Below are 17,296 nucleotides of genomic sequence, written 5' to 3'. Positions count from 1 at the left end.
GCCCAGGCTGGAGTGCAGTGGTTCAATCTTGGCTCACTGCAACCTCCGCCTCCCAGATTCAAGGGATTCTCCTGCCTCAGCCTCCCAAGTAGCTGGGATTACAGGCATGTGCCACCATGCCTGGCTAATTTTTGTATTTTTAGTAGAGACAGGGTTTCGCCATGTTGACCAGGCTGTTCTCACTCGAACTCTTATCCTCAAGTAATTCGCCTGCGTTGGCCTCCCAAAGTTGGTGTCTCTTCTCTTAAAGACACAAGTCCTGTTGGATTAGGAACTCACTCTTATAACCCCAAATAACCTTAATTACCTCCTTAAAGGCTGTATCTCCTAATACAGTCACATTAGGGGTTGAGCTTCAACATATTAATTTGTGGGGGAACACAATTCAGTCCATAATATCTGCCATTCTGACTGAAAACACCTGCTTAATATATTGTCAGGAGATTTTAATGAAATTTTAAATGGGATCATGTTCTATTAATGTTAGTTGGTCAAGAGCATTTGAGCTTCAAGAACAGCTACAATTTATTGAGAAATTTCTATTTATCAGGCACCAAGTCTGTACTTAACATGGATGCTTCCATACCTCACAATGATTTTATTTGAGAAGGTATTATTGTTGGCACTACTTTACGTTTGAGGAAACCAAGGCTCAGGAGAAGGCAAGTAGCTAGCCCAAGATCACACGGTTATCAAAAGGCTGAGAGATCCCGTCCAACAGACTCTCCTCTCCCATACCAGGCTGTTGCAATCCTTCTGATGGCCCAGACCTTCCCTGCAAGTGGGAATCCTTCACCTGAGAACATCTGCTATCAAAGAGAGAGGAACTGACCCTCATCTCCCCCCAGACAGCCTCTGGTGACTTTACACACCATCTAAACAAAACCTCTGGCACAGCCACCAACACATATTTCACTCCCTATTAACGAAAGCCGAGACAGGGCAGGCCTCTGGACACTTCATTAGGGGAACATCAGGACACATAAGGACTGTAATAAAACAGGAACCGAAGAGGGTGTCCATGGGGAAAGCCCGGAGCTGCTTGTGCTTGTGCCCCTGCAGAATTTTAGAGGAGGAAGGGAGGGCTGAGGGCACAGAGAGACAAGGGCAGGGGAGAGGGGGATGAGATAAGGCTGCCATGGGAAAGCAAGAGCTTTGCTGCCAACAGAGCACACACAGGATGTGGATCCCAGCTCAGTCTCTCCCTAGCTGTGTGGTCTTGGGCAAGGCCATTTCTCTTGATGTACCACAATGATCCAATCCATAAGATGGAGATATCAATGCTTGCCAGGTGGGATTTTGTGAGAATTAAATAATAATTTAAAAAATTAGCATGTTAAGGCTGTGACTTTCCCCCTAATGGTCTCAATGAACTGTAGGTGGACATGAGGGCGATCTGGCTGCAACATCTGTCACCCCATTGACCTCCAGGGTTGATTCAGCTGATCTGTCTGGCGAGGGAGGTGTCCTCTTCCCCCCTCACTGCTCTATGTGTGTCCCTCCCAAAGCTGCATGCTCCGTTGAAGAGGATGGCCATCCCCAATAGAGGAGGACTGTTTTTTGGTCAAGGGCATACAGTAGCTGCACGCCCCTGTTAGAACCTCCAAACAAGCTTTCAATGAGCTGTAAGTTTATGATTCTCCACCTTTGTAAATTCCCCAAAACCTCTAATTGGCGTTCAGATCAGGCATACATAGGGTAAGGTCCAGGAAACTATCTTTTAAACAAACACACAAGAGAATTCTTTTTGTTGTTGGTAGTGGTAGTAAATTTATTCTTGAAAGCATTTCAATGAGATATATTAACATGTAAAAAGCTGTGCATATTTAATGTATATAACTCAATGAAATGGAACCTTGGTACCCTGTTAGTGGGAATGTACATTGGTACAGCCATTATGGAAAACAGTAGATAAATTCCTCAAAAAATTAAAAATGGAACTACCATATGATCCAGAAATTTCACCTTGGGTAATTCTTATGTAGGAAGAAAATCCTGCTCCACACCTAGTGAAATACCAACAGTAAACAGGAGAAAATAATATCAGGCAATTTTTAAACCTCCTAGTAATAGTGGTAGTGCAAGGACTTTAGAATCAAGACACTTGGTTACCAATATTATGTTGCTTACGTAGGATGAAATATATATTATCTATGGATTTTAGTCTCCTCCTAGGTGATATGGGTAAACTACCCTAAATAACTGTTTCAAGAAATAAGTAAAATAATGCACGTAAACTTCCCTGCATATTCCCCACCATATAGTAAGTGCTTGGTATTATTTCTCTGATAGATTCATTTTTACCTAGCTCTTGCAAATAACTTGTAATAATCCCTCAACTGTGGAAAACATAGACACAAAAAAATTTTCTACCTCAATTCCCACCTCACATTTTGTTTAATCAAGCAATTTACAGGGGGTAAAAATAATTAGTGGTTTTAAATGCTTTAATACAAGCAGGCGCTGTAATCATGATAAATCATCTCTGACATATGCCCAGCTCCTCCAAGTGACAGATGACAAACAAAAGCAGGACAAGGTCCTCCGTCACAGGCGGAATCATTGAATTAATGGAAGAATTATTGCTTCTGAAATCCACTCCAGTCCTATTGAGGAGAACGTTCCAATTTATCAAAGCCAAATGAACATTAATTGCAGCAGTCTGGTAAGTTTTCCAGCCACTATGACCTTCATTGAATATTAATCCAAAACAGATAAGATTTCCTTCCACACAAGAGGAAACAACACAATTAGCTCAAAATGACAGCTAGATTATGAAGCAGGCACACACAAACAACACACACACATTCACACTCACGCACACTCCCAGTGAAAATATTGTTTCTACTTGACTTAAAATTCAGCACAAAGGAAGTGAGCGGAGAAAAAGGTAAATAAATACAATCACCACATCTGCATAACCCCTTCCCCCTCTTCATTCAGGAGAGAAATTTTAGAGGCGGAAGCCAAGATGGAGAAGGTGGCAGGCAGTAATGGAGACAGAATTTCTGTTAACTGCTGTAATTAATGTTATGTCTCATCAGGGAGAGATTAGGGAAAAACAGAGAAGGAAGGAAGAAAAAACAAGTGTTATTTTGCTATTAAAGACGCCCTTGAGCTGGGAACATTAGCAGCCGAAGTTTGAATTGGGTAATTGTTTGACTGTATCAGTGGATTTGCAAACAGGATTACCACAGTGAAGTGAAATGTATTGCGCTGAACCTACAGCGTGAGTGGCCTTCTGCTGGGTGCAGTTTATAGCCTGACACAGGCACACTGCCCTGAGATTTAGATGGGAAGGCCAGCTATGTCATTAACCTGCTGTAAGACATCGTGAGTCACCCTTTGAGACCTAAAAGCTTTGTTTTTGTATTTATTTTCACTCTATTAAAGGGGTTGAACTGGAGTTTTTAAAACGCTTTTGATTTTTGAGAATTAAATCAGAAATTTCTGTTTTCATCAATTCTAAATATCTGTGGCCAGAAAGAACTGGCTGCCTTCTTCCATGGTCCAGGGTCAGGCTTGCCTCAATATCTCACAGTCTCGTAATTGGATGATTATGGAGATGAGCTCCTAAAAAGTCCTTATCCATCCTTGCCCCCTATAAGAAAGGAAATATTATACAGCAGATGGAGCAGAGAGCTCATTTGGAACTAGAAATGTATGTTTAATTCTGGGCTCTGACACTGGCTATGTGATCATACCAGAGAGTTGTCTTAACCTTCTAGACCTTGGTTTTATCATTTGTGAAAATGGAACAGTAAAAACAGCAATATCAATAGTATCATTAATACAATATTTGTATAGAGTTTGCAGATTTACCAACTTTTAACTGTAGAAACTATTACTCTCACCATTTTACAGTTGAGAAGACAGAGGCACAGAGAAGTTAAGTAACTTAACCAATGTCACTCTACAAGTTACGTGGTGAGGCCAGGATTCCAATCCAGGCAGTTCTGTCCCAAAGTCAACATTCTTGTTTTGGGTTTTAGCCTTTTTATTTTGAAAGAATTATAGACTCACAGGAAGTTGCAAATTTAGTAGAGAGCTCTTGTGTACTCTTCACTCAGCTTCCCCCAATGTCAACATTTTTCATAACTATAATAAAATAATGAATACCAGGACATTAACCATGATTCAACACTATTAACTAAACCACAGACCTTATACAAGTTTCACAAATGATGCCTCTTCCAGCTTATGGTAGCTCTTGGTTTTCCTTGGCTTGGGCTACATAATGCTCATTTCTCTCTCCATCTTCATACCATCTTCCCCTGTGCCTTCTCTTCCATGTGTCTCTCATAAGGACTAATTTTTTTAATTTTTTTCACTAATGTCCTTGTTTTTCCACTAATGTTTTTGTTTTGGTCCAGGATCCCACATTGCATTTAGTTGTCATATCTCCCTAGTTTCCTCCAATTTGTGACAATTACTGTTTTCCTTGTTGTTGTTTTTGTTGTTTATGATCTTAACACTTTTGACCATTGCTTGTGAATTATTTTGTAGAATGCCCATCATTGGGTTTGTCCATATTTTTTCATGATTAGAATGGTTATACATTTTTGGCAAGAAAACCACAGAAATGACATTGTCCTTATCAGTGCATTACTTCAGTGGATTAATAACGTCAATGTGTCTGATGAGTGAGGATGTTAATTTTGATGACTTGGTTAAGGTGGCGTGGTCAGTTGAATAGTGGGTCCCAGAAAGATATGCCCACACCCTAATTCCTGGAGTTTGTGAATGTTACCTTATTTGGAAAAAAGGGTCTTTGCAGATGTAATTGAGTAAAAAAATCTTATGTATAACAATCTGAGTTATCAAGGTGAACCCTAAATCCAGTGACAAGCATCCTAATGAGAGGCGCATGGAAGAAAAGACACAGGAGAGTGTAGTATGGAGGAGGACGTAGAAATTAGCGTTCCATAGCCCAAACCAAGGAAAACCAAGAGCTACCATAAGCTGGAAGAGGCAAGACAGGATTCTCCCTTCGAGCCCCAGGGAGAGTGTGGCCCTGCCAACACCATGATTTCAGACTTCTGGCCTCCAAAACTGTGACAGAATAAATTTCTGTTGTCTTAAGCTTCTTAAATTATGGTAATTTGTCACGGCAGCCTTAGGAAGCAAATACAAGTGGTATCGGCCAGATTTCTCCACTGTAAAGTCACTATTTTCCTTCTGTAATTAATAAATGTCTTGGGGGGGGACACTTTGAGACTCCACAAATACCCTATATCTTCTCAAAATTTCACCATTAATTTTAGTATACATCAGTGGATCTTGTCAGTAGTAATTATTACAGTGGTGACTGCCTAATGGTGATTTTCTGTTTCCCTCTTTCCTTCTACATTTATTAACTGGAATTCTACTGTAAGAAAGAGCAATCTTTTCTGCCCCATTTATTTATTTAGTCAATTATTTATATCAGTATTTTAAAGTCAATATTCTTAATAACCTCCCAACATAGCTCAAAGGATGTTTGTGAAGACCAAGAACGATAACAGAGTAGGAAGAATATTTTTAGAGGCCAAAGGAGAAGAAAGGGACCTTCCCTGGGCACCTTGCTGATGCTTCATGAGCCTTTTATCACTTATTCCTCCCCTCAGCCCCATGAATGTGGATATCTCGCCTCATTTACAGCTCAGGAGAAAGTGAGGTTCAGAAATGTTCAGTAATGTGCCAAAGGACACACAGCAGTAAGGGAAAGAATCACAGTTTAAGTCCTCATCTGTCTTGTCTCCAAAACCACGTGATTCCCACCAAATCAAGCTATCTTCTGAAGACTGAGAAGGAGGGAGAAAGGTGGATTAATTGAAGGGAGAGGCAGAAGTTCCAATATATCCAAATCAAAGCTCACTTTCCATTTTTACTGTGGGCTTATTTGGGGCATATGAGAAAGGGAGTAAACAGCATGAACCTCACTGCAAATGTGCTCACAGCATTCATTTTGTGTTGTTGTTAAAACACCACACAAAAGCCCCAGGTTCTTGAAAGGGAGGAAAATGTGGAACAGGAGGCTGAGGCGGAGGAAGTTGGGAATGGTCACCAAGGGGACACACGCCCTGACTCTCTTGCCAACCTGTCCACCCCTCCCCATTTTACTTCCCTGCAGTCTCTGGATCTCCCCTCTCCTTCCCTTCTCCCAGACTCCCTGTTGCAATCCAGTCCACCCTGCCCTGCCATGGCCTCTTCTCAGATCCACAGTGCTGGGTGCCCCTGCCTCCAGCCCTCTCATCTCTGCTGGATGCTGTCTGGGCTTGACTGCCTCCTCAGCCTCGGATCACCCCGATTGCCCGCCCTTCACTCCATCTACCTCGCTACCCGACTCCCAGCCCTATCTTGAGGTTGAGTTCCATCTGCTTCTCTTACTCGCTCTCTGTCTCTCTCTTTTCCTGTTCTCTTCTCTCTGTATCACTTCCTCCATGCTTTTTATTCTCTGTTTCATTTCCCCCCATCTCTGCTTTTGTTGCTAAATCCCTTTCTGTCTGTTCTTGCCAATTCTCCTTTATTTTTCTATGTCTCTCCCATCCTTGGTGCCCCATTCTCTCAGTTTCTTCTTTATTTCTCTCCGTCTCTAGTAATTTCAACGTACCTAGTATAGAATAGTTTCTCAATCAACATGGGTTGGATGTTTCTGTCGGTATTTTCTTCTGCTTCCCTTTGTCCATATTATATATACATAGCTATAGCTATACACGTTCTTATTCTGCATTGTGCTTTGGCCAGGAGGTTCAGTGGAACTGCCTTCAGGCCCTTTTCCTGAGCTGCCTCTTGCCATCTCCAAGATACCCTTGTCAAACTTTTCCATCTGGGCTTGATCATTGGCCCACACTAATGGGACAGGGATGAAGAACATCCATTCTCCAGCTTCATTTTCCCCATCTACAACATGAAGGTGGGGTATATTCTATTGCTGTGGCAATTGCTTGCATGTGCACCCCCTGTAAAAGAATTGCACACCCCTGCCATTGGCTCTGGGCTTGGCCACGTGATGTGCTTTGGCCGATAGAATGTGAGAGAACCCACATCTGAGCATCAGTTTCAAGAGGCATCCTATATTTTTGCCAGCTCTCTTGCTCATTCCCTCTGCCATGAAAACCAAATGTTTCAAACTGGGGCTCCCCTTCAGCCAAAGTACCAGAAGGAGAAGACAAGCAGAGCTGAGCCTGCAGTGACTGCAGCTGCCGATGTGTAAGGTGCATGAGAAGTAAAGCATGGTGTGGCCAAGGCACTATGATTTAGAGTGGTCTGTTTGCAGAATAAACAAGCAAGAGCTGACTAGCCTGGAAGAGTTGGATATTCTATGAGGTCTCAGGTGTTTTCAGCTCCAAGATCCCACTATATTTCATACTTCTACTGGTTTTTTTTTGGAAACTCTTGCTAAATGCTTTTATGTGCATTAAGTTTGATGTTATGATTTTAATTTTATTTCCATTTTGCAAATGATCACACAAGAAACTCAGAGAGGTGAGATGACTAGCCTGCATTTCTATAGCCGGTATGTGGTAGTCTAAGCTTGAAACCAGGCTTCCTGAAGCCAAATTCCATGCTCATTCTACTTCGCTATGGTGCATCTCTAAATGTTGTGAAAAATAAGCATTTCCTATATTTCCTACACATGGAAGCTATGGCTTATTTTCCTACTTTGCCCACAGGCCTAGCTAGAGACCCTGCAGGCTTTTAGTGAAACCATGTTGTTGAAGCAAGTCAAGACCAAGCCACAAGGTTCATGTGACTTAAAATTTTAAAGTATTTTTTAAAGTCTATACTTACAATATTAAAAGTTCTACTTTCTGGAAAAAAAAAACCGTGAATGATACTCATGGGGTATGGCCCACTTATGTAAAAAAGTACTTGGGATATTTGTGTTACAAAACTTCATCATACCTTGGCAATTGATATAAGCTTGGTATCTTCATTTTTAGATGGGTGCAGTGAGGCTAAGAAGGGGATGTGACTTGCATAAGATCATGGAGCATATTGGTGGCACAGCAGAGACACATAACTATTTGTGCTGCATGTATTACATGGTTTTTCCACTACTAGACGTTTGCCATCCTCACATTTTAAATAATCCCTCTCAGGATCTGTTTTCCCTACTACTCTGCCTTTTCTCTGAAAAGCATTTGGGAATCACAGTCTGTAACAGCTTGGCTTCTCCTATCCTAGTTGTCCTGAGTGACCTTCAGTGATATTACTTATAAATAACATGGTGGCAGTATTAGGTTGATGCAAAAGTAACTGTGGTTTTTGCCATTGAAAGTAATGGTATTTCTCAAAGTTTCACCATTAATTTTAATATACATTGGTGGATCTTTTCAGTAGTGGTATTATTTTCAATGGCAAACACCACAGTTACTTTTGCACCAGCCTAAATATTTATTGTTTTCAGTTGAATTGGGTCCTCCAAAAGCAATATGTTAAGCTCCTAACCCTCAGTACTTCAGAATGTGGCCTTATTTGAAGACAGGGTATTTATAAAGGCAATCAATTTTTAAGTGAGGTTGTTAGGGTGGGACCCAGTCAGAGTGCAGTGGCATGATCTCAGCTCACTGCAACCTCCGTCTCCCAGACCCAAGCGATCCTTCCACCTCAGCCTCATGAGTAGCTAGGACCACAGGCTCACACTACCAAGGCCAACTAATTTTTTGTATTTTTGCTATAGACAGGGTTTCACCATGTTACCCAGGCTGGTCTCAAACTCCTGAGCTCAGGTGATACACCCATCTCGGCCTTTCAAAGAGGTAGGATTACAGGCTTCAGCCACTGCACCTGGCCTCTGGTGTCCTCATAAAAGGGGGAGAATTGGGGCATAGAGACAGACATCACATGGGCAGAATGCCATGTGAAGATGGAGTTCTGCTGCCATAAGCCAAGGCACTACCAGAACCTAGAAGGAAAGCCTGGAGCAGATCTTTCCCTGGTGCCTTCAGAAGGTGCATGGTCTCGCAGATATCTTGATTTTAAACCTCCGGCCTCCAGGATTGTGAGATAATAAATGTCTGTCGTTTAAGCCACTCAGTTTGTGGTACTTTGTTATTGCAAACTAGGAAGCTAATGCACTTATAAGTAGCAGAGTAATGACATTTATAGAACCAGGGCTGTGTGTCAGGCTCTAGCATATGTGCTTCATATCTATCATCTCTGATGATTCTCACAACAGCCCCTCTTTAGACAGGTAATTCCATCAGAGAAAATACATGCTCAAATCCCACTACTACTAAGTCAGTTATGGAGCCAAAATGTGAACCTCAGAACACACAGAGTCACAGGTCTTACAAGTTAGTTATACTTCCTGTGCTTATTTTCTCAACAGTAGAGCCGGAGTAATAATATCTATTGAGATTACTGTAAGAATTTAATGAGTTAAATACATGTCAAGTACAATCACACTAAGCACTGTAAAAGTGCTTGTTAGCATTATTAAGATTCTTCAATGTCTTGATTACTCAGTTATTATTTCTACTCAGTTACTGTTTCTCTTAAGATATGGCCCCAAAAATAAACACAATATTTCAGTTCTCACCCAGTACCTCTAGAATTATTTGTTCAGAAACCTAGCCTTTTATGAATTCAACTTAAAATATAAGACCACTTTCAGCAATGAGACCCCATAGTTGGCTCAATCTGAGCTAGTGGCTGATTTTGTAAAAAGCTTTTTTTTTTTTTCTATCTCTTTTTTTTCTAGCAGATAGGCTTTTCATTGCTAAATTTAATAGGCAGGTAAACCATTCCATGATTAAATGATTAAATCAATGAATGAAAGAATATGCTATGAATGAAAAAATGTCATGGTTGGAGCATTGATATAAAGCCATCTTTTACAGAAACCTTTAAAAAGTGTTATCCCAATATCACACCGATCCTCTAAACAAAGCTACTGAATAAGAATGGTAGTAATAATTTCTTAGATTTGTGTGACATTTTATATTCCTCAAAGTATTATTCTATGTTATTATATCACAGAGTCATAGATCATCTAAATTGGAGGCAACTACAATAGTCATCTAATTTAACTATTATTCCTCTCTAAACCCCAGCGACTTTGCCTGCACAAACTCAGGGAGAAGAAACCCACAACTTCTTGATTCAGCTTACTCCACCGATAGATAGCTCAGACACTTTGAAGTGTTTGTCCTGTCGTGCATGAGAATTTTGACCCCTTGGAATCCTGAATCCTCCCTCATTGGAGGCCAGCAATACAAATCCGTGGCATTTTCTTTGGGATGATCCTTTTGAGAGAAACATGCCCTCAAAATTCTTTTCTTCTTCTACATCAAACCAAACATTTCTTTTCATCCCCTTTCTCAAAACATTTTGTCACCACAAAGACAAAAGGGAAAAAACAAAAGCGCCAAGATAAAACATATTGGTCTCAAACAGTTTCTATCTAGTAACTCTTGTGGAAATCTTTAAAACAGGACATATCACATTAAAATGAAATTATATTTCTCATGTTAAAAAGGGGGAGAGGAGGAAAGAGTAGAATTATATGACCAACCCTCTGAACCACAAGTGATAACTATTTTTGTTGAAAGCAACTTTGATCTATGCAAAAGTGAAATATATATTGAAATGCCAATGTGACAATGGCAATGGCAACAAAAAGCAAAATGAAAAAAACAAATAAATGCAAAAAAGAAACAAGAAGTTGTGATCACATCTGCTAGGACCTATTGCATTTCTTCATGCCTGCGTGAAGCAGATAAACTCTTCCCACTTTCTTTTTTTTTTTTTTTTTTGAGCAGAGTCTCGCTCTGTCGCCCAGGCTGGAGTCCAGTGGCATGATCCTGGCTCACTGCAAGCTCCGCCTCCCGCCTGCAAGCGGGCGGATCACGAGGTCAGGAGATCAAGACCATCGTGGCTTCCCACTTTCTAAATAAGGATACCAACACTAAAAGAACCTCTTTCTTTATCCTGCAAGTTTGCATATGTAGATCACAAACTTAGCTGGCAAATAGTTAGGGGCCCATAATAGCTTGTTCTGATAAACAATGTAAAGTGCACCCCAGGATTCAAGCCATGGTTTTCCTCTGACTTTGCACCTGTAGCCAAATCACTCAGCCTGCTTTGGATTTCTTTTCTCCTATCTATAAAATGCTGGCACGAGCAACTCCTCTCCCTAACTGACAAGTTTCCAATTTCTATCAAATGTTTTGTACACCTGGAGTGAATACTCTATAAATAACAGACATGATAACCCTCACTATAGCTAACATTTTAATAACGGCTACTGCTTTTTGAGCACTTACAGAATGTCAGGCACTGTGCCATACAGAACTGTGCCCAAGCACACAGACTCTCAATTTGGACAGACCAGAGTTAGAATCTCAACTTCAGCACTTATTGGTGATGTGGATGGGCAAGATGCAAAAATCCCACTAACTCCCAAGCCCTCATCTGTAAATGAAGGGCAACAACATTACTTATCATATGGAGGCACTAGAACAATTAGATGAAATAATAGAGGTGCTGCACTTTGTGCCTAGCGTACAGAAAGTTCTCAGTGGTGGCAGTCATTATTTTCATTGTGCAGGGCATTTGTGAGTGTGATCTCATTCCGTGCCTAGAAAAAAAATCTCTAAGTATTGGGGAATATTATTCCAGTTTTACAAATTATGAAGGTAACTTGGCCAAGGACACAAAGGTAGTGATAGAGACATTATTCAACCACGGAGTTGATTTCCAAGTCATAAACCCTCATAAAATACCCATGGATTCCACATAGGGTACAGTCTTTGTAAGAATTCACTCATGAAATCTTATCAATTTAAATCAACAACGGATGCATAGAGAAGGAAAATGGTGGCCTGTTATATAGATTAAGGGCATAGTTTCTGAAACCAGCTTATATAGAGTGAAAAATTGGGTTTGCCACTTAACCTTTGTGTGATCAATGTCACGTAGATAGGTATTTATTAACATTTCAGATTCCTCATGTGAGGGACAGTATCCACTTTAAGGTTTGTTGTGAGGATTGAAAGTGATAATATGCAGAGAACAAAATTTGGAACACTGCCTGGCATATAGTAAATACTCAAAATAAATGTCAGGTATTATGATTATTTCTCTAGATCAGGCAGCAAAATAGCAGCAAATATAAGACTAAAGCCAATGTCTTTTTACTCCTAAGTTGGAGTCCTTTAAACATTGCTTCAATGACAATATTAATAGCCATTTGTGACTATGCACTCAGTATGTGCCAGCCTGGGTATTAGGCACCATTGTATGTTTTTTCCACTCTTTTCTCCACTCTTTTCAATAATTTTTCTCCACTCTTTTCAATAATTCTGTGAGATTGGTATGATCAGTTTTGTTTCATAGATAAGGAAACTGAGGCTCAGAGGCATGAAGGGATGTGCCTAACGTAAAATTACCAGGAAGCAGGAAGTAGAAGAGACTATATTCAGAGCCAGGTCTGCTGAATTCCATCGCTCTGCTTTTTTTCTCTGCATCCTGCCACCTGCACAGCTGAGGAGCTGAGGAGGGTATGCTGAAGCTGGGGCAGAGGACAAGAGGAGATGACTGTTTACTCTCACTTTCTGGACTAGGTTCAGAGTACCTCCTTGCTGCATCACCTTTTGCGATATTAATATTCAGATGATGCAACCTTTGGGACAAGGTAGATGCTCGACTCTAGCCTTCACAAGCCTACAAAGCATGATGGCTCCACCCCAGGAAGCATGGATGGTAGCAGGTTCCAGTGGCTGAATGGGAGCTGGTTTCCCTGCATGGGTGAGCAGGATATTTGTGCTGTCAAAAGGGGATGGAGTGCATAGACCCTAGCCTCCAGACTTCTTTGAGATTTGACTAGAAGATTTGGGTCTTCTCACAAACCACCTTGGATCTTCACCAAAGATGAAAACAATAGTGTATCCAGCAGGGTCAGGGCCATGATGTCATGAATTGCCAGACACAAGTTTTAATCCTGGGGAAATCCTGGTCCCAGAACTGCCTTTTTGTTAGCCCAGGAGACTTAGACAAATCAATTAAACTCATGAATCTCAGTTTTCTCAGTTGTGAAATGGGGAGACAGATCCCAGCCATCTTAAATGTAAACACTATTTTTGTTCTTGCTGCATTGTCTGTGGCCAGAATGACAAGGGTAGAGTCTGAGCCACAGAGAGGCCTGACCTCCAGGCCAAGCCCTGCTGACTGACTGAGGGATCTTAGACAAGTCTTAGCCTGTCCCAGACCTCAGTATCCAACTATGGAATAAAAGGGTATAATAAATCAGCACATCTCAAGTTTTTCAACTAAACTGCCCCTATTAACAAAAGCAAATACCCTTAAGTGCCAAGCTCCTCTGATCTGAGGACTTGTTGTGTCTATATAACTATTAGTATAATCCTTGTTCTATAAATGACAAAAACAAGACAAAGGGCTCATACCCGAGTTCGGTGTCAGAGAGAGATCTCAAGTCTGTGCTCCAAGTCTGTGCTTATGGCTGTCTTCCTACCTCTAGAGAGAGCAGTGTTATTGGCATGCCCCACCTCTCAGAGGAAGAACACCTTGGGGTTCAGTGTCTCCAAGACATGACTCTGTTCCCTGAGGGGAGGGCAGGGACAGGAGAGATCCAGATTATGGAGCCCTAAATGGGGGAAGGAACTTTGGACCACACGGTGGTAGCCTTGGGCCACTTTGGCTCATGGGTGGGGAGGGTCTGAAGGGTGCCAGCTTCCACGTTACCTACTCTGCCAGCCAAATCTTGAACTACAGGGAATTTCAGTGACATCTGGGTCTTAGTGAGTTATTATTTCGAAGCTGAACTCATTGAGCAAAAGGGAAAGTTGAGGAAAACCTACCATCCTGGGGAGAAAGTCTGATTCAGTGAAACTAACACTGGACCTGGAGGCAAAAAAGACACATTGGAGGCTCATTTACAATTGAGATAATACTATCCAGGTTACTGGGTTACAAGAAGGATACATGCAAGTAAATGTGCTGAAACACAGAAAATGTTTAATGAACATTGTTCAAAATTGAGTCTCACTCTCAAATGTTAAAGGAAGAAGAGCATTCACACCCCTCCGCCTCTTCCAAACATTAGATGGTGTCCCACACCCCATGAGGAACTCAGCAAGTGCCCTGAGATGGTGCTTACAAATTTGCACCCCAAACTTAGCATGCAGGCACCCACTTGCTTGGTGTGAGGCTGCATCATTTGCTAAATATACATATGGAAAAAGTCTATCACACTCATTCCATGAATAACACAAAGGCCTTGATTTGTTCCTCCACGTGATGAGCATGCGTAAGGTCCAAAATTAACATTGCTGTCTGGCTGGGGAGTGTATGTGTTTTTCCAAAAAGAGAAAACTTCTAAGATCTTACTCAGCCCTAATCAGAATGTCTAATGCACGGTGTTCGTTGAAGAGAAACGAGAAAGAGACTAAAACTAAAGGTCTGCTCCATTGCAGAGTCTCAAAAAATACTGCTGACTGTTAAATTGAAGGAAGAAATGAGGGTTGAGAGGTAGCTCTGCTCTGCTGAGTGGCTTTATGCCAATCACTTCACCCCTCTGGGCCATACCATCCTCATATGTATGTTGGAGATACCATTTCCTAACCTTGGGTATCTGGCAGAACCATACTAAAGAAGAAAAGGAGAAGTAAATGTAAGAGTGGCTTTGAGGAATATAAAGCACCAGAAAGATGTGAAGTTTCTTCCTGAGCCCATTAGACTCTGTGCTTTCTACATACTGGATTTATTTTCTGGTTTTGTTTTTCTATCTACCATGCAATGCCAATAAATATAGCTTTTTAAAGAAAGCATATAAGCCCAGATACTTTTAGACTACCACTCAAGTGATTCCAGCCCTAGTAACCTTCTGGGTGGAGGCAGCAGACTCAGAGTTCTGTATCATGGGGCCAACAGAGCTGAACAGCCACATCCTCTCTCTGCAAACATGTGGAGGTGATTCGCTGGACCTCATCCATTCTTGGCAAGAGCACAATGAGATAATTTCCATACATGTATCCAGTATAGTGCTTAACAAATTGTAGATACTCAAGAAATTCTTGAATTGAGAGAAAACAGGGTGTACAGGACATAGTTCAGGCTTAGTAGCCAGATATGCTTGGATTTGAACACTCAAGAGTAGTTCCATCATTCACTGGCTATGTGACATTAGGTAAGTTTCTTTGCCCCTCGGCCACAGTATTCACAACTATAAAGAGAGTTATGGAGGGGCTTCTGTGGACCCCCACAATGGCTACGTCCAGCCCAGCTCCAAGGGCCACCATGCAGTTGTTGCAAGGGTTAAAACACCTGACACATCAAGGGCACTTAGGAAAAGGCAGGCTGTTCTGGTTTTATTCCAATTTTGTTTGTTCAGTCATTCTTGGAATGGCCAGTTGTATTCTGAATCACCAAACCTCAGCCCTCAGCAAAGCAGGCCAAGCACATGACAGATGTTAAACAGCTATTCCCAGAGATGTCAGCCAAAAGGCCGAGGAGTTGGAGACCCTTTATTTTCTTCTCTGAAGCACAATTAGTTTGTCACAGCTGACAGATGATGGATGGGTATGCATCAGTCCAAGTGACATCACAGAATCCATCTGATTTTGTTTCTCATTCTAACCTCTTGAGTTTGGTTCTTTCCTTCCATCTGTGGACAATCCCCTGCCCCCTCCATCTCTCCACCCATTCCTCCCCCATGCAATCCCCGACCCCGGTCACATCCCCCCATCACTCACCATCACAGAAATGTGAAGGATGTGCATCTGCTCCTCAACAATCTCCGAGGGCTCCTGGAGAGTGGGGGCGGTGGCTTGGGCCAGCTGCCCGGAGCTGCTCATGGAGACGTGGAAGTACAAGGTGCCATTCTCCAGCCACTGCTGTCTCCAGTGCACCAGCGAGATGTCCGCCGCTGTGCCAGACATCTCTGCAAGACAAGACCCGAGGCACTGGGTGAGCCATACGCCTGGCCTCGGTGCTCCAGGGAGGAAAAGAGCCCACATAATCAGGAGCTCAGAAGGCATCCATTTTTTGCCAGGATACCTTTCCTCACATTAAGTCTATGAGGTAGGGATCATCACTTTCATTTATAGATGAGTCAACTGTGACCAAGATTCACCTAAAGTAACAGAGTAGTGGAAGCAGGGTTTGCACCCACATCTGTCTGAGGCCCTTTTTAGTACATCACATGTGATCAGGTAATTCATTCTACTCTGATAGCGGAATGAAACTAAGGATAAAAGTGCTTTCATTCTTTTGTGGCTATGGAACTAGAAGAAGATGAAGGAAAGAAATCCATGAAAGGAGCGGGAGTTGAGAGTGTGGATTCTTTAGAAGTTGAGCTGGAAGTACTCATGGCCAAACCTCGGAGCCAGAAAGGCCCAAGAGAGCATCAGCTCAGCTGAGGTAGCTCAGGGTCATCTTGCATGGGAAAGGAGCTTGCCAAGAGGGTTGCCCTGAGTGTGTTCCTCTTGCTTCCACAAGAGCAGCTCCATTTTTTGTAAGGTATATACTGCACTCCCAAGCAAGGAAATGTTGGCATGAAGTTTCCTTGGCTTAAAAATACTGGCAAAGCTACTGCCCCATCCCAACATTCTCATATAGCCAGTGAGGAGTGAGGACTTTCTAGTAAATTGTAAAATTCAATCTCCCGACTTGAAGTTTCTAACTCTTATCTCTATGCTGGTTTTCCTTCTGTAAATACTTTTAAAGTGATTATCATTTGAATAGTATTTTCGTTCAATGTATCATACCGTTTTATTAGTAAAAAAGGGTCATGGCATAAGATGCTGAAAGTGTCATTGCAAGGGGATTGTACAATTGTTCCAAAGTCCCCTTGACTAAAGGCGTGTGTGCCTGCAAATGTCCTAGAAAGACAAGGCCTATCAGTGAATCTTATGCATGAAAACAAGGGAAGGGTGGTGGATTTCTTGGAGGATTATTAGGTCTGCATTCAAGGGAGACAAACAGGAGACAAATAGCCTTTATAATGTCCATCAGTAGACAAGTAGTCTTAGTGGTGCTGGAGGCTTAGAACCTTGAGCCCTCCCTCCTGAGAGAGCTATGACCTTGAGGCAGTATTCCTACAGTCTCCAAAGACCTCGAGTGCATTCACACACACACACAAACACACACACACGAGGAGAACTGATGGGCAAGCTGAGTTACAGCAACTTATCCAATCAGCTCTCTCCATGTCCCACTGCAGCACCCATCATATCTGATGACACGGAATGAAAAAGAATCAACTTGAAAAGAAGAGGAGATGATACTACCAAATCACTTACTCATCACCCAATTCCACTGAATTATTCTTATATCATCCATGCCCAATAGA

The 17,296-nt window shown here is 41.9% G+C and overlaps 1 protein-coding gene across 5 annotated transcripts in view; it reads right to left on the bottom strand.

Moving 5' to 3' along the window:
* The window catches only part of ASTN2 (astrotactin 2), a 980,114-nt gene that overhangs the window by 840,409 nt on the left and 122,409 nt on the right, over positions 1–17,296 (bottom strand). For all 5 annotated transcript variants that reach the window (XM_034928931.3, XM_014346251.4, XM_034928932.3 and 2 more), the window contains exon 2: positions 15,699–15,886. In XM_034928931.3, the coding sequence (XP_034784822.1) occupies positions 15,699–15,886 (188 nt within the window). The remainder of the gene's footprint in view (positions 1–15,698; positions 15,887–17,296) is intronic.

The sequence above is a fragment of the Pan paniscus genome, chromosome 11 (assembly GCF_029289425.2).
Source record: "Pan paniscus chromosome 11, NHGRI_mPanPan1-v2.0_pri, whole genome shotgun sequence".
Lineage (NCBI taxonomy): Eukaryota > Metazoa > Chordata > Mammalia > Primates > Hominidae > Pan > Pan paniscus.
Note: the sequence above shows the minus strand (reverse complement) of the source record. Positions and strands in the feature narration are given on the sequence as shown.